Source organism: Sphaeramia orbicularis, chromosome 16, assembly GCF_902148855.1.
Source record: "Sphaeramia orbicularis chromosome 16, fSphaOr1.1, whole genome shotgun sequence".
Taxonomy (NCBI): Eukaryota; Metazoa; Chordata; class Actinopteri; order Kurtiformes; family Apogonidae; genus Sphaeramia; species Sphaeramia orbicularis.
Window position 1 is genome coordinate 10,508,411 of NC_043972.1, and position 18,000 is coordinate 10,526,410.

At 37.7% G+C, this 18,000-nt stretch overlaps 1 protein-coding gene across 1 annotated transcript in view; it reads right to left on the reverse strand.

Annotated features, from left to right (window-relative positions):
* The window catches only part of bckdhb (branched chain keto acid dehydrogenase E1 subunit beta), a 108,209-nt gene that overhangs the window by 72,144 nt on the left and 18,065 nt on the right, over positions 1 to 18,000 (reverse strand). Inside the window, exons 6-8 of the mRNA XM_030157118.1 lie at positions 13,553 to 13,661; positions 8,522 to 8,619; positions 4,954 to 5,064 (exon numbers count right to left, since the gene is read on the reverse strand). Of these exons, the coding sequence (XP_030012978.1) occupies positions 4,954 to 5,064; positions 8,522 to 8,619; positions 13,553 to 13,661 (318 nt within the window). The remainder of the gene's footprint in view (positions 1 to 4,953; positions 5,065 to 8,521; positions 8,620 to 13,552; positions 13,662 to 18,000) is intronic.

Here is an 18,000-nt window from a genome sequence, read left to right on the forward strand (position 1 = left end):
TGGGGTGCCTCAGGGTTCTATTCTGGATCCTGATTTCTTTGTATATACTGCCCCTGGGTTCCATTTTTATAAAGTAAATAATAAAGCCTCTGTGCAGGTCCTATTGGACTATCTGCATGAAGTCATCCCTCATCTTCTACAACATTGATTCACCAGTAAAACCCATGGAGTTTGAAAAATGACAGTGGATGGAGACACTTGGTTTATGTTCAGTTAATGATACATTTTAATGAAAAACGTCCCTTTTACTTCAGTTTTGTCTGTTTCTGAGATAATAAACCTTAACTTTAATCTGAGCTTGTATGAACATCTACATGATAAGTCATTTAAATATAAGAAAATACCAAATTTTCCCTTAAAAACACAAAATACAGAGGATAATATTATAATAAATGGTGACAAATCACTTAAGAAAGGTTAAATAGAGAGAAAAATTAATTTCATTGACTGGGTCTTTATGGGTTAAAATATGAATTCTATAATATTTTACCTCAAGCCATCTTTGTTTTAGTGTATGCGCTTGTGTCATATTTTAACTGCTATGGTGATTCTTAAAATGTCATTTTGCTGAATTTACGTCACAATTTTCATCACTAGTGTTCATATTATCTATTCAGCTCGAATGAAAATGAGGTATTCAGTAAATTCTGAGTCAAAATAAAGGTCGAAAGAGTGAATCAATTAATGAATATTTTATGTGTATGCTCCAAACCATACAAAGGGAAATGTAAATCAGCTTGTCATTCAACACATGCACATGTAGACGGACACGATACTGAAGGATTCACAAGGTAAATATGACTCACAGGACATGAAAAATTTTAATTGGCTGCCAGCAGACAGATGTGTGTCTTACCGTCTGTACACTCATCGCATCTGAGCAAGAGTTAATAAGCAGCACAAAAGGCCGGCTTTACAAAGACGTGTGCACGCCGGAAAAGACGGACACCAGGTGCACAATCTTTTGAATTAAAAAGTTGAAGCCGCTGCAGCCCATCTACGAACAGAGCTGGTCCCGAAGATCCATTCGCCACCAGATAATGCCTTCTGCTGTATGACGTCTTAACCGCTTATTTACCGGGTCAGAACACGTTTTAGCCATAAAATACTGGACCGATGTAGACCACACAAACCATACCCAGACACCTGACACAAACCACAGCACAAGGATGAAACTGACTGAGCATCTCACTGTTGTTTTACAATGAGAGTCAAGATACTAGGTGAAAAAAATTAATTCCTCATGTTTAGGTATTGCATTTTTGCTGTTTCCATCAGGACATATATACAGTTTACCATGACTCAGAAGGAACAGGTTTAGAAAATCAGTATTCCTGATGATAGGAGGACAAATACGGTGTAATTTGGAATTGTATTGGTGATTGTTGCATGTCTGATTTTATTTACCATTTATTATTTATTTATAGCTGGCTGTAAACCACATCCTCTGGAATAATAAAGATACCTTGAACTTGGTGGAATTTACAGACAATGCATGGCTTCACAAACGTATGCAGCATATGGACATTAGAGCTGTAACTAATAGTCGACCAGTCAGATTATGAACTGAAAAAAAAACTAAACAATAAATACAATCGCTGTTTTTTTTACCTTCATAGCAGTGATAAAATACATTTTCTTTCCTTTAACCCACAAAGAACTGAAAAACCGCCAGCGACCAAAACCATCTACTGATCTAAGCTGTTTAATACCTGTTGAGCCACTAATCCTACCAATACATGTAAAGAATTGGTGTAAAATACAATTATTCATCTTTTCATGGTCATAAGATATGACCCATTTGGATGTTCAGAGGCTCCGTAGTTACCGTGGAAACATGATCATCTTCTACAACATTGATTCACCAGTAAAACCCATGGAGTTGGATCAATGCCAGTGGATGGACACACTGGGTTTCACATTCAGCTGAAAAAGTCACTTTTTCTTCAGTTTTCTTCGTTCTGATATAACAACTTATAATAACCTAATTTGCTCTAAGCTTTAAATATAGGAAATTAAGTATATAAAAATACATGATTTGCAGTGAAAAATGCAAAATACAGAGGACAGTATCATAATAAATGTGATAAATTACTTAAGAAAGGTTAAATAGAGGAAAATTTGTTTGGGAACTGACACAAAATTAGCACTGAGTCTTTATGGGTTAACAAGAAATTTTGGCACACAATTAAAATGCATTATAAAGTTTGTTAAACATCTATCCAGTTCAATAATCAACAACTATTGCAGCAACAACAAAATACGTTTTTCTCTTAAACTAAAGTTTATTTTGTGCAAAACAAATCCAGTGACTAAGAAAGTTTGATAAAAAACTAAGAGTTCCAAACGATAAAATAAACTTTTTTCCTTAAACCAAAGTGTACGACATCACTAATGACCTGTCGACTAATGAATTAGTCATTGACTAATTCTGCCGTTGACTATTTATCGACTAGTTGTTGCAGCTCTAATGGACATTTACTCTGATGATGTTCTTATGTGATGAGTTTTAACTCATGGGGAGAATCAGCCTCAGTTGTGTCGGTGTTAGGACATCACTGTGCAGGTTATCGAGGGCACCAGGGCTGAGGTTCTCACCCTTCTACATTCACGTGTTTTACAACCAAGTTAAAGTCTTACACAAGCTTAAAAGCATTGCAATTTGTTTTCATTATGACTAATGCACATCTGGAAATTTGCCTGTGCACTTCTGATTAATTAAAAGATAACGTAAAATCCCTTAATGTGTATGCCTATGCATTAGTCTGGGTGATAATGATCATAATTTAGCCTGTGAATAATCCCGTTCCTTCACTCAGAGATGATAATAGCTTGATTAAAGGCTATCTCTGAGCTCAGCCGGCAGAACACGCCAGCCAGAAAGGTCTCAATGGAGAGAAGAGGATAATAAAACACACTGAGGATACCGATGTATCGGTATAATGCAACAGTGATTTAACGGCTGCGACAGAATGAACTGGATCTGTGTTTGTGTGTGCGTCTGTGTTGAGAGTTGTGGGGAAATTGGATTATGGGTTTGGAGTCGACAGACGTTCAGAGGGGCGTTTGGTCGGAGGAAATGACAAGGAGAGATGATGTTGACAAGCCTGAGGTGGCAGGCCTGGCATCGGGCCCATAAGCAGCACATAAAACTCTGTTCAATTTCATGGCACTTATTTTAATGTGGCCGTTTTCAACGGAAAAAAGCACCACATTTATTTGAGAAGTCAAGCAAACAACTGCTCGCTTCGACTTTCAGGTCCTTCAACGCCAGTTCCCAATCAAGTAATCAATGACATTTTATTTATACAGCGTCACATCATAACAAAAGTTATCTCATGACACTTTACATATAGAGCTGGTCTAAACCAGACTCTAAAACCATTTTACAGACACGAACAGAATCCTCCAGGAGCAAACACTTGGTGACAGTGGAAGGAAAAACTACCTTTAACATGTAGAAACCTGGAGTAGACCCCGACTCTGGAGGACGGACCACTGACATGAACAGTTGGAGTCAACTCTGTAAAACCTGACCCATTAAAACCAGCCACAAAAAACTACTTTTGGAACTGAAATGTTTATTAGTCCCTTTAACATAATCCAAACTAAAAGTTTTCCATATAATTTTGTTTATGATAAGTTTATATCTTTTGTATCACATTGGATATATTGGCCGTTTTGGCAACTTTTTGCTCACAATGTTAACTTTATATACAAAAATAAATGTTACTAGTAATGTTTTAAAAATATAGAAAACTTCTTTTTTTTTTTTTTCTTACATAAAACTTTTTACAGGCTTTTTATTTCTCTTGAATTCACCGTAATTTCAAAATCTTTCAATTTTCACTCAAATAACAATAGAAGTGCTCTTTTAGGCTACATGTTTTCGTTCGGTACACCTCCGAAACGGTTCGGTACAAACGAGCGCACTGTTATACTCCTATTAAACACTATCACAACTATATGAATAAATGAGTGATGCTGATGGAGGCAGGAGAGCAGCAGTTCTACACTACAGTCCCTGCCATCGGTCCCAATAGACTCCCTATTAAATTACTATCCTTCCACCACAATTTCATCCTGTGCCTCACTGCGGGTTATAAAATTTGTTTGGCAGCAGGACACCATTCTGCTCTGTGACAAACCCATGCTGTAACAGAGGAGCAAGAAAATTGGCCAATAAATGTGTAAAATTAAAATGGATCTGTTGATTCAGCTGCAAAAAGCCACTGTGTTGACATAAAATGACAGCATGTGACATATTCAAGGGCCATTAAAAGACATAATGTTCCATGAGGGAAGATGCAAACGTGCGGTCCGTCTCCTGCTGCGAAGCTACTTGTGGTTCGTCTTTAACACACACCTTGGTTTTCATTTCCAAAGAGCTTTAGAAACCATCAGACTTTGTCCAGCTGGTGTCCTGGTGGTTTAGTCTACCGACACTCGGTGCCAATGTGATGCAGATGTGACGCCTCTGCCGACCAGGAAACATTCCTTCTGTGCCTATTCCTGAACTGTCTTGCAGTCCCCCCCCCCCCCCAATTACAAAATAAATAAAGATGGAATTCCTACTGGAAAGCAAACTCATTTTCAAAGCCTTCCCAAATACAATATTTTGTTTTGGTCAGTGCCATTGCCTGAGTAAGACTGAGGCAACATAAACTAGTAGTCCAGTGTTACCAGATGTGGAAGGAATCTTGTTTATCAAGCACCAAAGTCAACCACACTCTACAGAGAACACTGCCTCTGCACCACAATAAACACATGGAAACACAATGAAAGGATCCAGACAGTTGCACTGACCAGCAGCTACTCGATCGCAGAGGTATTTATGCCAAATAATCTATAGTGTAGTCACTTAGGAATGCACGAATGACCACAGCATTTATGCATTAACTGTGTTTTCGATCAGACGACAATGTTAATGATACTGTGTGTGTCTGTTCTCACCTTGCAGACAGTTTCAGTGTCCCAGGGCAGGATGGTCTGTAGATCGATGACCTCACAGGATACTCCGAGTTTCTCCTGAGCCATGTTCGCCACCTCCCTCATCACGTGGATCTGAAAGAAAGGAGGAATGTTTGTATTAGGAATGTCCCAATCTGATCTGGCATTTATTAGTGAATTGGATTGGATTGAATTTAATCACGAGATCGGGCCGATCTGGACTTGGTTCTGGGGTGGGGGTAAACACAGGTCCTGCTCCCTCAAATTAAAATTTCCGAAGGTAGGGGAAAGGAAAATTAGCTGCACAACAGTGGGAGGCTTAGAGGAATTAGTGAAATGTCTATAGGTTTCACTTTCACTTTAACATGATGCGCGATTCAGGTTTTTTTCAACCCACGGGGCTTTTGTGGAATTATTTGACCCGACCCAACCCACCCTGCAAATAAACTGACATTCTTTTGATCCGCCCCAACCCGACCCATGAGTGACCCGCTGATCCGTACATCACTAACATACAGAGCAGAACACACCCCCATATAACACCTGGACGGACCTGTCCACAGACGAGCTACAGCAGTGGCAAATATACGGCCCGCGGGCCAAAACCGTCCCACCAAAGGTTCTAATTTGTCCCACAGTATGAATTTGGAAAGTGCAAAAATTATACTAAAGTTATTAAGAGTCAGAGGTGTCATAGTTGTTTTAGTTCAGGTTCCACATTCAGCCCAACTGTGATCTCAAGTAAAATAATAATATAATAACCTATAAATAATGCCTCCAAATTTAAATCAAAATTTTATTGTAAAAAGTTGGTATCGGATCGGTATTAGATCGGTATCGGCAAAACTAATCCTAAAAAGAATCGGACTGGATCGGACGCAAAAAAGTCCAGATCGGGCCATCACTAGATTGTATTGTCAATCATAGCTAGGGTTTCATTACCGATGTAAAATCTCGGATATACATTACTAAGTGAAGCTGTTAAATTGCGTTATGAAATGAGCCATAAAAGACTCAGAGGTTTTGGTTCGTATTGACGTGATAGCGTCACATGGTTGCTGTAGATTTGTCGACATCCATGATCAGGGTTCCTACAGGTTTCTACAAGTTAAATTCAAGACTTTTTAAGGCCTTTTTAAGATGACTTAGAACATAACTTAATGCCTATTTCACGGCCAAACTGGCAAAATTCGTGACTCCTAGAGTTTAGGAAAATGTATTTTTTTATTCCAATGTCTTGATTCCCACCGTTCCAGGTAACTTCTCATCAGGGGCTGCAAAGTTAGCAACAACTGGTTCTTAATTTCAGTATATTATCAGGTTGGAACGGGTGGAACTGAGTTGACTAATGTTAGTTTCTTTACAGTTTGGACATTTAACAGACACATTTAAACACAACACAGCCAACAAGTTTATGGCAACAGAACTTAAGACCTACCATATGAAATTTAATACACTTCAAGACTTTTTTTAAGGTACTAAATGCAGATTTGTAAATTCAAGACTTTTAAGACTTTTTAAGACCCCGAGGGCACCCTGATTATGCCAGTTTGCTGTTCCGTTACATCCCAGAGGTGCAGATGTGGTTATTTTGAAAGCCTTTCAATTACAGTGAAGTCAGTGTAAGGGTCAACAGACTAATACAGGGGTTTCAAACTCATCTCAGTTCAGGTTCACATACAGCCCAATATGACCTGAAGTTTTACAGTGAAAAAAGTAAAATTACATTGTGAAAATGTTTACATCTCCAAACTGTCTTTTAGGAAATGTGAATAACATAAACACCCATGAACAACCTGATATTTCTTAAGAAAAAAAAAGTGATATTTTAATAATATTCTGCCTCAGTTCATCAGTTATATGTGCATTACAACTTACAGGTCACAGTGGATCTACAAACACACAAAACATTTAATAACAGACAGAATATTGGTACAGTTACACTTACTTCTCTTAAGACATTTCAAGTTGCTCATATTTTTCAGGTTATTCACATTTTTGGGTGAAAGGATATTGTGTACATGTTAACATTTTTCAAGTATTTTTACTTTTTTACTCTAAAAAACCTGAAAATTTGGAGTTGTCATCATTTATAGTTTATTATGATAGTATTTTACTGGTCTGGCTGTGTTGTCAGTAAACTGTGCTTCACCAGAATCCATTGTAAATATGCTCACTGGATATGTTCTCTTTTTCTGTCCATTCTTCGTAAACCCTGGAGTTTAGTCGTTTATGAAAATCCCCAGTAGATCACTAGTTGTGGAAATACTCAGACCAACCATGCCCTGTTCAAAGTCCCCTTTCTTCACCATTTTGATACTGAGTGGCTGCCGTGTACTGCCTACCATTTGCATTAATGAGTAGTTGAAGAGGTGTACCTAATAAAGTGGCCACTCAGATTGTTGCATTTCGCTTTATGTTTGATAACTGTTGCATCATAAAATACATTACAAACACTCACCAGAACCCATTACAAATTATTAAAACCAACTTTAATGACATTTGTATTTAATGTCCTTCTACTCCAGAAATAAGAGCCTGTCATAGCTCAATGTCCCATAAACTCTGAGAATGAAACGCATGATGCACAGGTCAGCCTCATTTAATCATCAGTTCACTACTAAAGTACTTGGGTTCAGCGAGTCCATGTTACTGGCAGCCATTGTTGGCCGCTTCCATGTAAGAACTGCTGATAAATCTGAATAAACAACTGAACAAGCTGTCAGCAGTCAAAACATTTTGGAAGATACAGGCTCTGGCATCGGTCGAACAAACTAAATAATTGTAATCGCTCATAATGGAATGATGCTGCTATCAAAATTCTTCCAGCAGATGAAGTGCATGTTTCTAAGAATTTGTGTTTCATCAGAGAGGAACAGTAAAGAGTAGGGACAAAAACATCTGTTTGGACCACCAGAAATGTTTCCTGCTTAGATTCGTGCACTACTCCTTTAACCCCAGATTGTGCAACTTCTTTTTTTTTTTTTTTCAGGCCTGACGGACGTGATGAGCTTTCAAACAATAATAAGGATTCAGAAAGAACAGCTTTAGTTTCCACTACTTTGGGTGATGCTCAGTCTTTCTCCTCAGCCCTTCAGCATTAATACCGGCTTTGATGAGATGCTTTCCTTCAATGCCCTCCAAGCCCCTCCCCCCCCCCGCTGCTGCAGGTACATTGCGGCCTGGATAAGCCCGTTTAAGTGGCTCGGTACAATTAGAGTCAGGGATGACTCCTGGTGAGTTACAGGCATCTTGATACCGAGCTGCAGAAAATAAAGTCGAATGAAAAGAACAGCAACAATGGGAAGTGTGCAGCAGACGTGCACTGTTAACATGCAGGCCGCCAAGAGCCGTCTCCATGTTTTGGAGATGTCTGGCAAAACACAGTGACAGGCTGCTGGCTGGGAAACCCTGCTGGGTCAGAGGGGTTTGTGACAGACTGTGTCACAAGCCTGATAATCCACTGCTCGACTCTGTGGCTTCTAACAGTGTTCTGAGGAGATGAGATATGGATCCTTTGTTCTTCACGCCATGGAAACAAGAGTCTGTCAATGATGCACAGCTCACCTACCTGTGTGCCCCAGGCAACCAAAGTGACGTCACTTCCTTCCTGTAGGACTTCAGCTTGTGAAAGAGGAATGGTATAAGGCTCCACAGGAACCTGCTCCACTGAAAACAACAACAACAAAAAACTAGGATCAATGTCCCTGTATGTCAGTGTCATGTTCTATCAAGAATCAATACCAGTTAAATTTGTGAGGTTGTCAGGTTCTGTTCTATGTTCCAGTCCTGTGGTCTGGATGCAGATCAATCTCCCAATAGAAGTGGGCGGGACTTTCACTGGAGGAGAACTCAACTAATTAATTCCAAAGTCCATATATGACTTCTATCAGTGATCAGTAGGAACTACACTGATATCTGTAACTGTTTACATGTTATAAACCATCAAAATATGGACCATTAGAAGTAAAGGCAAATTTATAATACAGTGTTTTAAAAATTTGTCAAAAACTAAAAAAATCTAAATTTCTCAAAACTGAGAACAAACTTTGTAGACATTGTCCCAAAGAAGATACATACAAAATTTGAAATTAATCCAACCAGTAATTTTGGAGAAAATTGTTGAAATCTAGGCATTGGTGACCTTGAGTTTGACGCTTCAAGATCACTCAAGGTCAAAGGTCATGAACCAAAATGCTCGACAGTAACTATATGGATATCTCTGACCATTTCAGTGTTAAAAGCCATCAAAATATGAACAATTATAACTAAGAGCAAATTTTCAATATTTCAAAAATTTCAATTCAGTTTCACATCCATAAGTTTGAAAGGTAGACATTGGCGACCTTGAGTTTGACTCTTCAGGATCACTTAAGGTCAAAGGTCATTCGCCCCAAATGAAAGTCCATACATGCCTTCCTATCAGTACTCAATAGTAACTACATTGATATCTGCAACCATTTCCATGTTACAAACCATCAAAACATGGACCATTATGAATGGACCATTATGAATAAAGACAAAATTTTAATGTTTCAAAAATTTGTCAAAAATTCCAAAAATCGAAATTTCTCAAAACCGTGGACAAACTTTGTAGACATTGTCCCAAGGAAGCTACATGTAAAATTCTAAATGAATCCGACCAGTCGTTTTAGAGAAGAATATTGTTGAAATCTAGACATTGATGACTTTGAGTTTGACCCTTCAAGGTCAAAGGTCATGGACCCAAATGAAAGTCCATATATGACTTCCCATCAGTGCTCAATAGTAACTATATTAATATCGCTAACCATTTCCATGTTATAAACCATCAACATATGAACCATTATGACTAAAGGCCAAATTTTTAATATTTCAATAATTCGATAAGAAGAAGAAATTGCGAATGGAGACAACGCTGCTGCCGGACGCAGCGCCTTCACAATAGCTCATGACCTCTCAGCCTGTGAGTTAAAAACACAGTGACACACATGTTCCATCACTCATCTGCTTAAAACTCCTAATGCATGTAACGTCAGGACATTACATGCAAGCTCACATGCAACATAAACCAGGGTCGACCCAAAACATTCATTAATCACTTCAGTGCGTACCCTGTGATTTTCTCCCAAACTGACCCGAACTTTCAGCATCAAACTCATGAGATGACAAACCATCAAAAATCACCCATTCCTACTGTTATTTTATCTGGCCCGTCCCTAAAGCTTCTTCAGACTTTTTCCAGAACGCCGTCTCTCACTGGAGGCACAGCGAACTTTTATCAGCACAATCAAAAACGCATGATCTTATGATTTTCTCTGCCAACTACAAGCCAGAGACGCTATTAATCTTGACAATGAAACAGCGGTGGGATGGGATATTAGTCAGAAAAGGGGCCGCATAAACGGGACATTAGTCCAAAAAGGGGGACCTCGCCGCCAGTCTCTCTTTAAATCAACGTCCAAGGCAAAGTGAATGGAAGTACATGGTTTGAATAAGAGTTAAGAATGTTCTGGATAACCGTCGCGTGGCCATGGAAATCATTACGACGCAAAATAAAAAAATAACTTATCATAAAGTCAACCTGCCATCACTTTCAAACACGAGGCTTATTAGGAGTATTTATATAACTCTGACACAACATATAATCACAAAATGTTTTATTTGAGCTGCATCTTTCAGTCTTGTTCGCCGTTTATGGCTTTGGCTAAAACAGTCAGAAGGCTCCAGATCTGACAGCGCGAGTGGATTTTGGAGGAACGGAGCTGTTGAGCGCATTCCGAAATGGCAATGCATGAAGTCAAAATCACAATTAGGCAAAGTAATTATACTGTGGGGAGACGCGGGTTTGAGACCTTTCTGGAAACTCTGAATGACTTCCATAATGTCTTTAAGTCTTCGAGAAGCTGTAAAGGAAAGGAAAAGTGCCCACTGTGACAACTTACTATGTTAAACCAACATAAAAGACTTGGGTCATGCATGTGTGAGTCCAGGTTTAGGCTTTCAGACCAGACAGAAAATAGGCCGTTTGAGTGGAATAATGGTATTTTGCAGAAGGGCAAAATCGAATTATGAAAACTGGGTTATGGTTTAATAAGTGGAGTCTGAGGCCATGCTAAACAGTATGTCCTTGATGAGAGAAATGTGCGGTTTTTATCCTTTTCTGCGAAAGAAAAAAGGCCGATGCAATTAAAAACATGACTTCACCATCTGAACAGAGATCATTAGAGGCATGTGGACCTCTGCCTCATGGAGGAATCAAAATATCTCATGTACTACACGTACTAACTGCCTCATAAGAGATGGATGAGTGATTTGTCACATGGATTTAAAATCAGAAAACATGAAAAACCTAAGAAAGAGGGTCTGTGCATTAATGTGAAAACCACCGAAGCTGCTTGACGAACTAGTTTGGACTTACACGTTTCTTCCAAACATGTTTCATATGTTTGGAGTTGGAACTTGCAGCAGGTGTGGCTGTGGATACACTACACTACACTACACTACACTACACTACACACACACAATACACTGTAACAACTTGAGAAAACAATGTGGGAGATGTGATGAATAGAGTAACTCCCCGTTTGCTGATGAGTGGTTTTAATATCAGACTCCACTCTGACATAAGAAAGATTTGGACAGCTATCACTGATCCACTGCCATAACTGAAATACACGCGGCTTGGCAGGAAGATTTCACAACCTTATCTGGCTCTTATCAAAAAGCGTTAAATCTGAGGCTGGTACCACCAATCTGGTTTAGATCTTTCATTAGTATAATGAGCTCAAACATCATATTCAACCCTTTGGGCACTTGAGTTGTTTTTTTGTTTTTTTTAATTAATATACAATTTTATATAAAGATTTCAAAACCTGTCCGTTTCATTCAGTTACATTACTTGTTGCCAAATTGCGACGTTGGCGCTGAACCCTTATGCCGCATTTCCACAGCATGGTATTAGCTCGACTCGACTCTGCCTTTTTGCATTTCCATTACGTAAAAGGACCTGGAATCTGGTACTAGTTTTTTGGTATCTACTTCACCGAGGTTCCAAAACGGGTGAACAGATACTAAAACATGACGTGTACACACTGCAGACAACTGAATGGTCAGAGCGTTGTCTCTGCATCATTGTGCTGTCAAAGTGCGGCAATCCGTCATTTAACAAAAAAAAAAAAAAAAAAAAAGATGCGGAAGGTTACAGTAAATATACCGGTAGATTAATTCACATGACGGCAGCCCGCAAAACTACACCGCAGTCGGTCGAGGAGGTTCAGACATTTCTGTCCTTGGTGGCAGATGAAAAAATTCAGTGTGAGCTTGACGAGACAACATGCATCGAGCGAGGTTATCAGCAACTCTCTGAGCAGACATCATGGAAGTTATACACCACGCCGCTATGATGTCCAGGTACTCTAAAGTCCGTCATATCCTGTAATGGAAAAGGTCTTCAGGAATAGTACCTGGTACCCGAGTTGAGCCGGTTCCATGTAGCGGCATTAGACAGGTTAAAAATGACCTGGTGAGGTTCATTTCTTGCAAAATCTTTGTAACGGAAAGTTGCTCTTTCATATTACAGGTATTCCTTAAAAAACATGTTATTGACATAATGCCATTTAAATGTTCAAATAACCTTTTATAGATTTTATGCAACTGTAGTTTTTGTATTATTGTATTATTTGTAGTATTACTGCCCCAAGCTTTCATCGTTGGGTCAAAATGACCCACATTCATTTACAGTGGAATTACATCTGAACCTTTGACTCGCTCACAAACTGGATGTTGACATTGCTCTATTGCTGTTATATGCTACATATTATGAACCAGTGTTTCTCAACCTTTTTTAAACACCCACTAACGTCATCATGAGCCTCCTGCCGACCCCCGCACTATTAGATATTATGTATACTTTGGTTTTTAAATTTTCAAAATATTTTTAAAAAATGTAATTGTTAAAAATGTTTAGAAAAAAAAAGAAAAATAAAGAAATTTATAAACATGAAATCATTCTTTTGTGGACCAAAATATAATACAGTTGATTACTTTAAACATGACAAAATGACAAAAGTGACATAAAAACACACTGATTTTAACACGGGTCATTTTTAACCCATTTTTGGTGGAGTGGAGGGTCCAGACACTCATCTAAGGGTTAAACCTCCAACACCGGCCTCACGATCAGTACAGAACTCTGCATCTACAGTTACTACCACATGACACAACTGCGATTCAACATCTGCCAACAAGTGTGCAAGTTGATTAACACACTGCTGGACACTTTTCACCGCCGCCTGCCTCAAGCCGTCCTGATCGTAAGTGTAGCGGTGCTAATCTGAGCACTGATGTTGTCCTCACAGGGAGGGGGGTGGTGGTGGTGGTGGGGGTTTAGCTCGGCACTGTCAACACTTCACAGCCCATTTAGATGGTCGGCTTCACACTTGGGATCCTGATCTCGCTAACGTCGCTTGCGGTGAGGCGTATTGTTTGTTTATCTTGCCTCAGACACTTGAAAGGGAGAACATTTGCTTTCAATAGTGAAACCTTGCAAACAAGAGCGCCTTGGAGTTAGGGTGCTGAAAGGAGGGGGGGGGGGCTAATGATTCAAAGTAATGACTCTTACCTGCTGCTCTATAAAGGATCTTGGGCTCAAAGAATATGCAAGGGTTCTTATCACTGATGCAGGAGAGGAGCAGACCCTTAGCCTGCACAGGGCCACGGGGTATGACAACCTGAGGACACAAACACAGCTCATTAGGCCAACGTTCATTAGACTTTTTTAAACGCGTTATTTTTTTTTTACCCATAAACAGGGCTGCACGATATTGAAAAAAACTGACATTGTGATTTTTTTCAACCCTGCGATTAGGGATGACGGTTATTGTGACTAAAATTATCATGATTAGCATCATTATCACGGTATTATTTAAATTGTGCTGAAAATGTTCAAAAAGTACTTATACACACTGAAATAATTTAACCAAGTTGTATTTAAAAAAATAAAAATAAAATAAAATAATTGGCACAATGTGCTTTCTGTTGGCAGAAACATTCAAATATTAACCCTTAGTGGTCTGAGCCTATTTTGGCCATTTTTCAGTACTTTTCATTTTGCCTTTATAAACTATATAAACAAATGTTTACAATACCCATGTTTGGTATCTTTTTTTTCAGCACAACTTCATCTGTATCATCTGCCTATTCTTTTTTCACTTTAACCTATTATATCAACACAAAAGGACAGAAAACACAAAAAATATATAAAATCCGATTTGAAAAATGTATATCATTTATTGCATAAATAACACAAAGATGCTTAATGGATCTTTTCAAAGACTTTAAAAGTGAATATTGGTTCCAAATATTTGGTATGTAAAATCAAAATTGTAATAAATTAAAACTATACTCAAATATTTGACATAAAAACATATCTTTTCATAGGTGTTTTTTCCCCTAAAAGTGCAGTAATTGAACACGGTTATCATGATAATTAGGATTTAAACTCTAATACTAACCATCTACAATTTTACCACGGTTTATCGTTATACCAGTAATCGTTACATCCCTGCCTGCGATATATACTGCGATATGAAAAAACATATATATATGTATATAACAGCTGTGTGGTGCCGACGTAAATGTTCAAACAAATAAGTTGTGTTTCCTCTCATCGTGTCGACAGGTGGACGACACTGTCAACACTGAACACGTTTCAGTTTCATCCTTCTTGTAGCTGAAATAATTCCAAATAACTGATGTTGCTCTTCTTTTTGGCACCCAGTCGTCATTTACGTTGATTTTCTCTTGTTCATTGCCCCAACATATCATATGTGTACAGTCCATGAATATCTTCTAAAGACCAACCTATTTGCACAGGCTTTTAATACAAGCGTGTGACTTTTATTTGTTTTATCTTCTGGTTGTGTTTTACACAGGGGTGTGTATTGGCAAGAATCTGGCAATACGATACAAATCACAATACCAGGATCACGATATGATATATCACGATACTGTTAAAAAGGCAATTTTTTGTTTGGTTCTTTTTTTTTTTAATGATTATTTCCTTGGAGAATTGAATTACACTAGAAATATGCACAAATACTAAACACATTTTTATTTGATCACAACAGGATCTGATGCTATATCACAAAATGTTCCTGTGTTCAAACTGAAATTGTGTTTTACAGACACTAGCAGCATTGTACCCGTCGCTAAAATGCCCTCGTGTGGTGCAACAGCGGCATTGCACCCAAACGCCCTCCCGTGTCCCGCGTTGCAACATTGATCGGACGGACGGACATCGATGGGACGGACACGGGGCGGGGCTGAAACGTGCATTATATAGTAGGATTACAGTTTAAGATCCTGCTCAAATGTTCATATTCTATTAGTTCAGAACTAACATCAGAACATTATTTTTGTGCAATTCCAACAAAGGAAGTGACATTATTGAATAAAACAGTGTTAAATAATAATAAATAAAATGTAAAAAAATAAAAATAAAAAAAATAAATAAAAATGAACCGTCAAAATATCTGCATTTGAATAAATACCTAAAAATATTGATACAGTACTTTTTAATATCGGTACAGTATTGTGAAATGAAATATCGCGATATATTGCAGAACCGATATTTTCTTTCACCCCTAGTTTTACATACCATGTATCATATTATTGTGTATCTGTTTTCATAAGTTTGAGTATATCGTACATCTATTTTTATTTTACTAGTTTTAGCATATCTTATATTTTATACAGCACTTTGCATTGTTTTAAATGTGCTTTATAAATAAACTTGACCTATGGGATCGAGGTCTAAATGTTTACTTTTTACTAATATATCCACCCGGTGACAGGTCCCATTGGAAAGACATCATCAATATTAATACCGTCAGTGGTCTGAATGTCGCAGCTGATCGGTGTACATTGTCTTCATTGTGTCTTGGCATCGATTCTACAAGTCTGTGAACTCTGCTTGAGGGATGGACACCATCCATCCTGAAAACATCCCTCATTTGGTGTTTGATGACAACAGTGGTGAGTGCTGTCTAACATTATGATCCACAGCCTCCTACAAGTGTTTAATAGAGTTGAAATCTGGTGATTGAAGACCTTGGCCTATGATTTACCACATGTTCAGTCTCATAAACCCCTTCAGAGACTCATCATGCCATGTAGATAAGGGATTACAGTTACATTAGATTACAGTTTTTCCTTTAACCCTAAAAAAACATATTTGCTACACCAGGTTTTAAGACCTCTATCTTATCATAAAGACCACTACTTTCCTTATAAATCTGTTTTACATGACCCGATACGTGTTTTCTGCCCCCTGGTGGATTATCATCCCACTGCAGACAGTAAAAGGGGTATTTTATTTTAATTTTTTTAGCCATTTTCAATATGGCTGCTAATGTTAAATCTTCAAACACTCATTTTGCAGGAAAGTCATTAGTAATTTTCAAAAAGTTATGTTGAGAGGAAAATTTATATTGTTAGTCTTTTTTTAAGTACTTCATATACTGAAACAACGCATAGTTACTTGATAATTGATTCTTTATAGTACAGTTACATTGTGTTAAAAATGTATCACATTTGATACTGCAGGTATTTAAGGTGCTTTATAAAAACACTAAATCTATCAAATGTGACACAAAAATCTATCATAAAATAATACGGCAAAATATTTTGTCTGGATTTTGTTAAAAGGTCCAATAAAATTCCAAACAATTTGAATTTTGTGGCTAGTTTTTGATGGGCCAGGTTTTACAGGGTAAAATTTACCTAATAAAAAAAAATGACAATTTCGCAAAACTCTTGTTTTTCGATTAAAAGTTTTTACACTGGCGAGAGGTGGCTTTTCAGGCATAGCGCAAATGGTATATCACGCAAAACTGCAATGGAAAGACTTTCCTCCACAACTAGAGTCACATGATTAAAAAACCCCAAAACAAAACCAAAAAAAAAAAAAAAAACGGATGTTGACGGACATTACAAGCGAAGAAGAGTTTTAAAAGAAACATGGCCCGGTATGTGAGGACACATCAGGAAACCCATTCATTTTTTAATTTAGTATGAAATAGAGGGGAAATATATAAGAATAATGAATATACGCGACAAACCAAAACATAAAGATATTTTCAATTTTTAGGCTATTTTTTTCAGTTGGGATTCCTGCACAGCGCTTTTTACTTTTTTGTGTGTGAATTGAGTTGAAACACATTTTTTTAATGACCAGACAGTTTTATTTACAAATGGCGAAAAAAAGACACAAAAAAAATTAAATATTCTTAACTTGTTTGTAGTGTATCTGTAAATCAACACGATATTTATGTTCGTCAACATGTTTATGGAGCGACTTCTTGTGTCATCTCGCAATAATAAATAAACAAATTATCACATTTGTGATTCAATGGAAAAACCGACATTACGCAATTTTGTTTTTTCAACATTTTTTAAATTAATTAATTAATTAATTAATTAATTATTTTATTTATTCAACATTTAGTAAATATCGGTAAAATTTTGTGCATATGTCCAACGGAAAAGCGACTACTTGTGTATATTTCCTATTGTCACAGGATCTGGCTGTAAAAATGTTTGACATCCAGCTGCATTATTTATTTCATCTGAACATAGAAAACATCAGTCACTAAAAAAAAACAAAAAAAAAAAAACGGTGCAAATGACAGCGTAGATACTTTGTTTTTCCTCCGATGCTGAAAAAACACCATCTGTCTGTTGCCGTTTTGAGCCATGGTCCATTAGCATGAGCCGCTTAGCATCACGTGAAAACAATACTCCACCAACGGAAAAAGATAAACAGGTGTTAAAGCATGTGTTTAACCCTTAATCATTACGGCTGCTGTGACTCAGAACGCTTACAACCCTGACATTACCTGCTTCCAGGTCTAGTTTCACTTGTTTCTCTCCAGCTTCAAAATTGTATCATATTTCTCAACTGTGTTTAGGACCAAATTCAGGTACCATGACAACGCTGAGCCGCAGCAGAAATAAGCCTGTCAGGTTGAGTGTTGGGAATGACCCCAGATGGAGCTAACTAGGCTGATA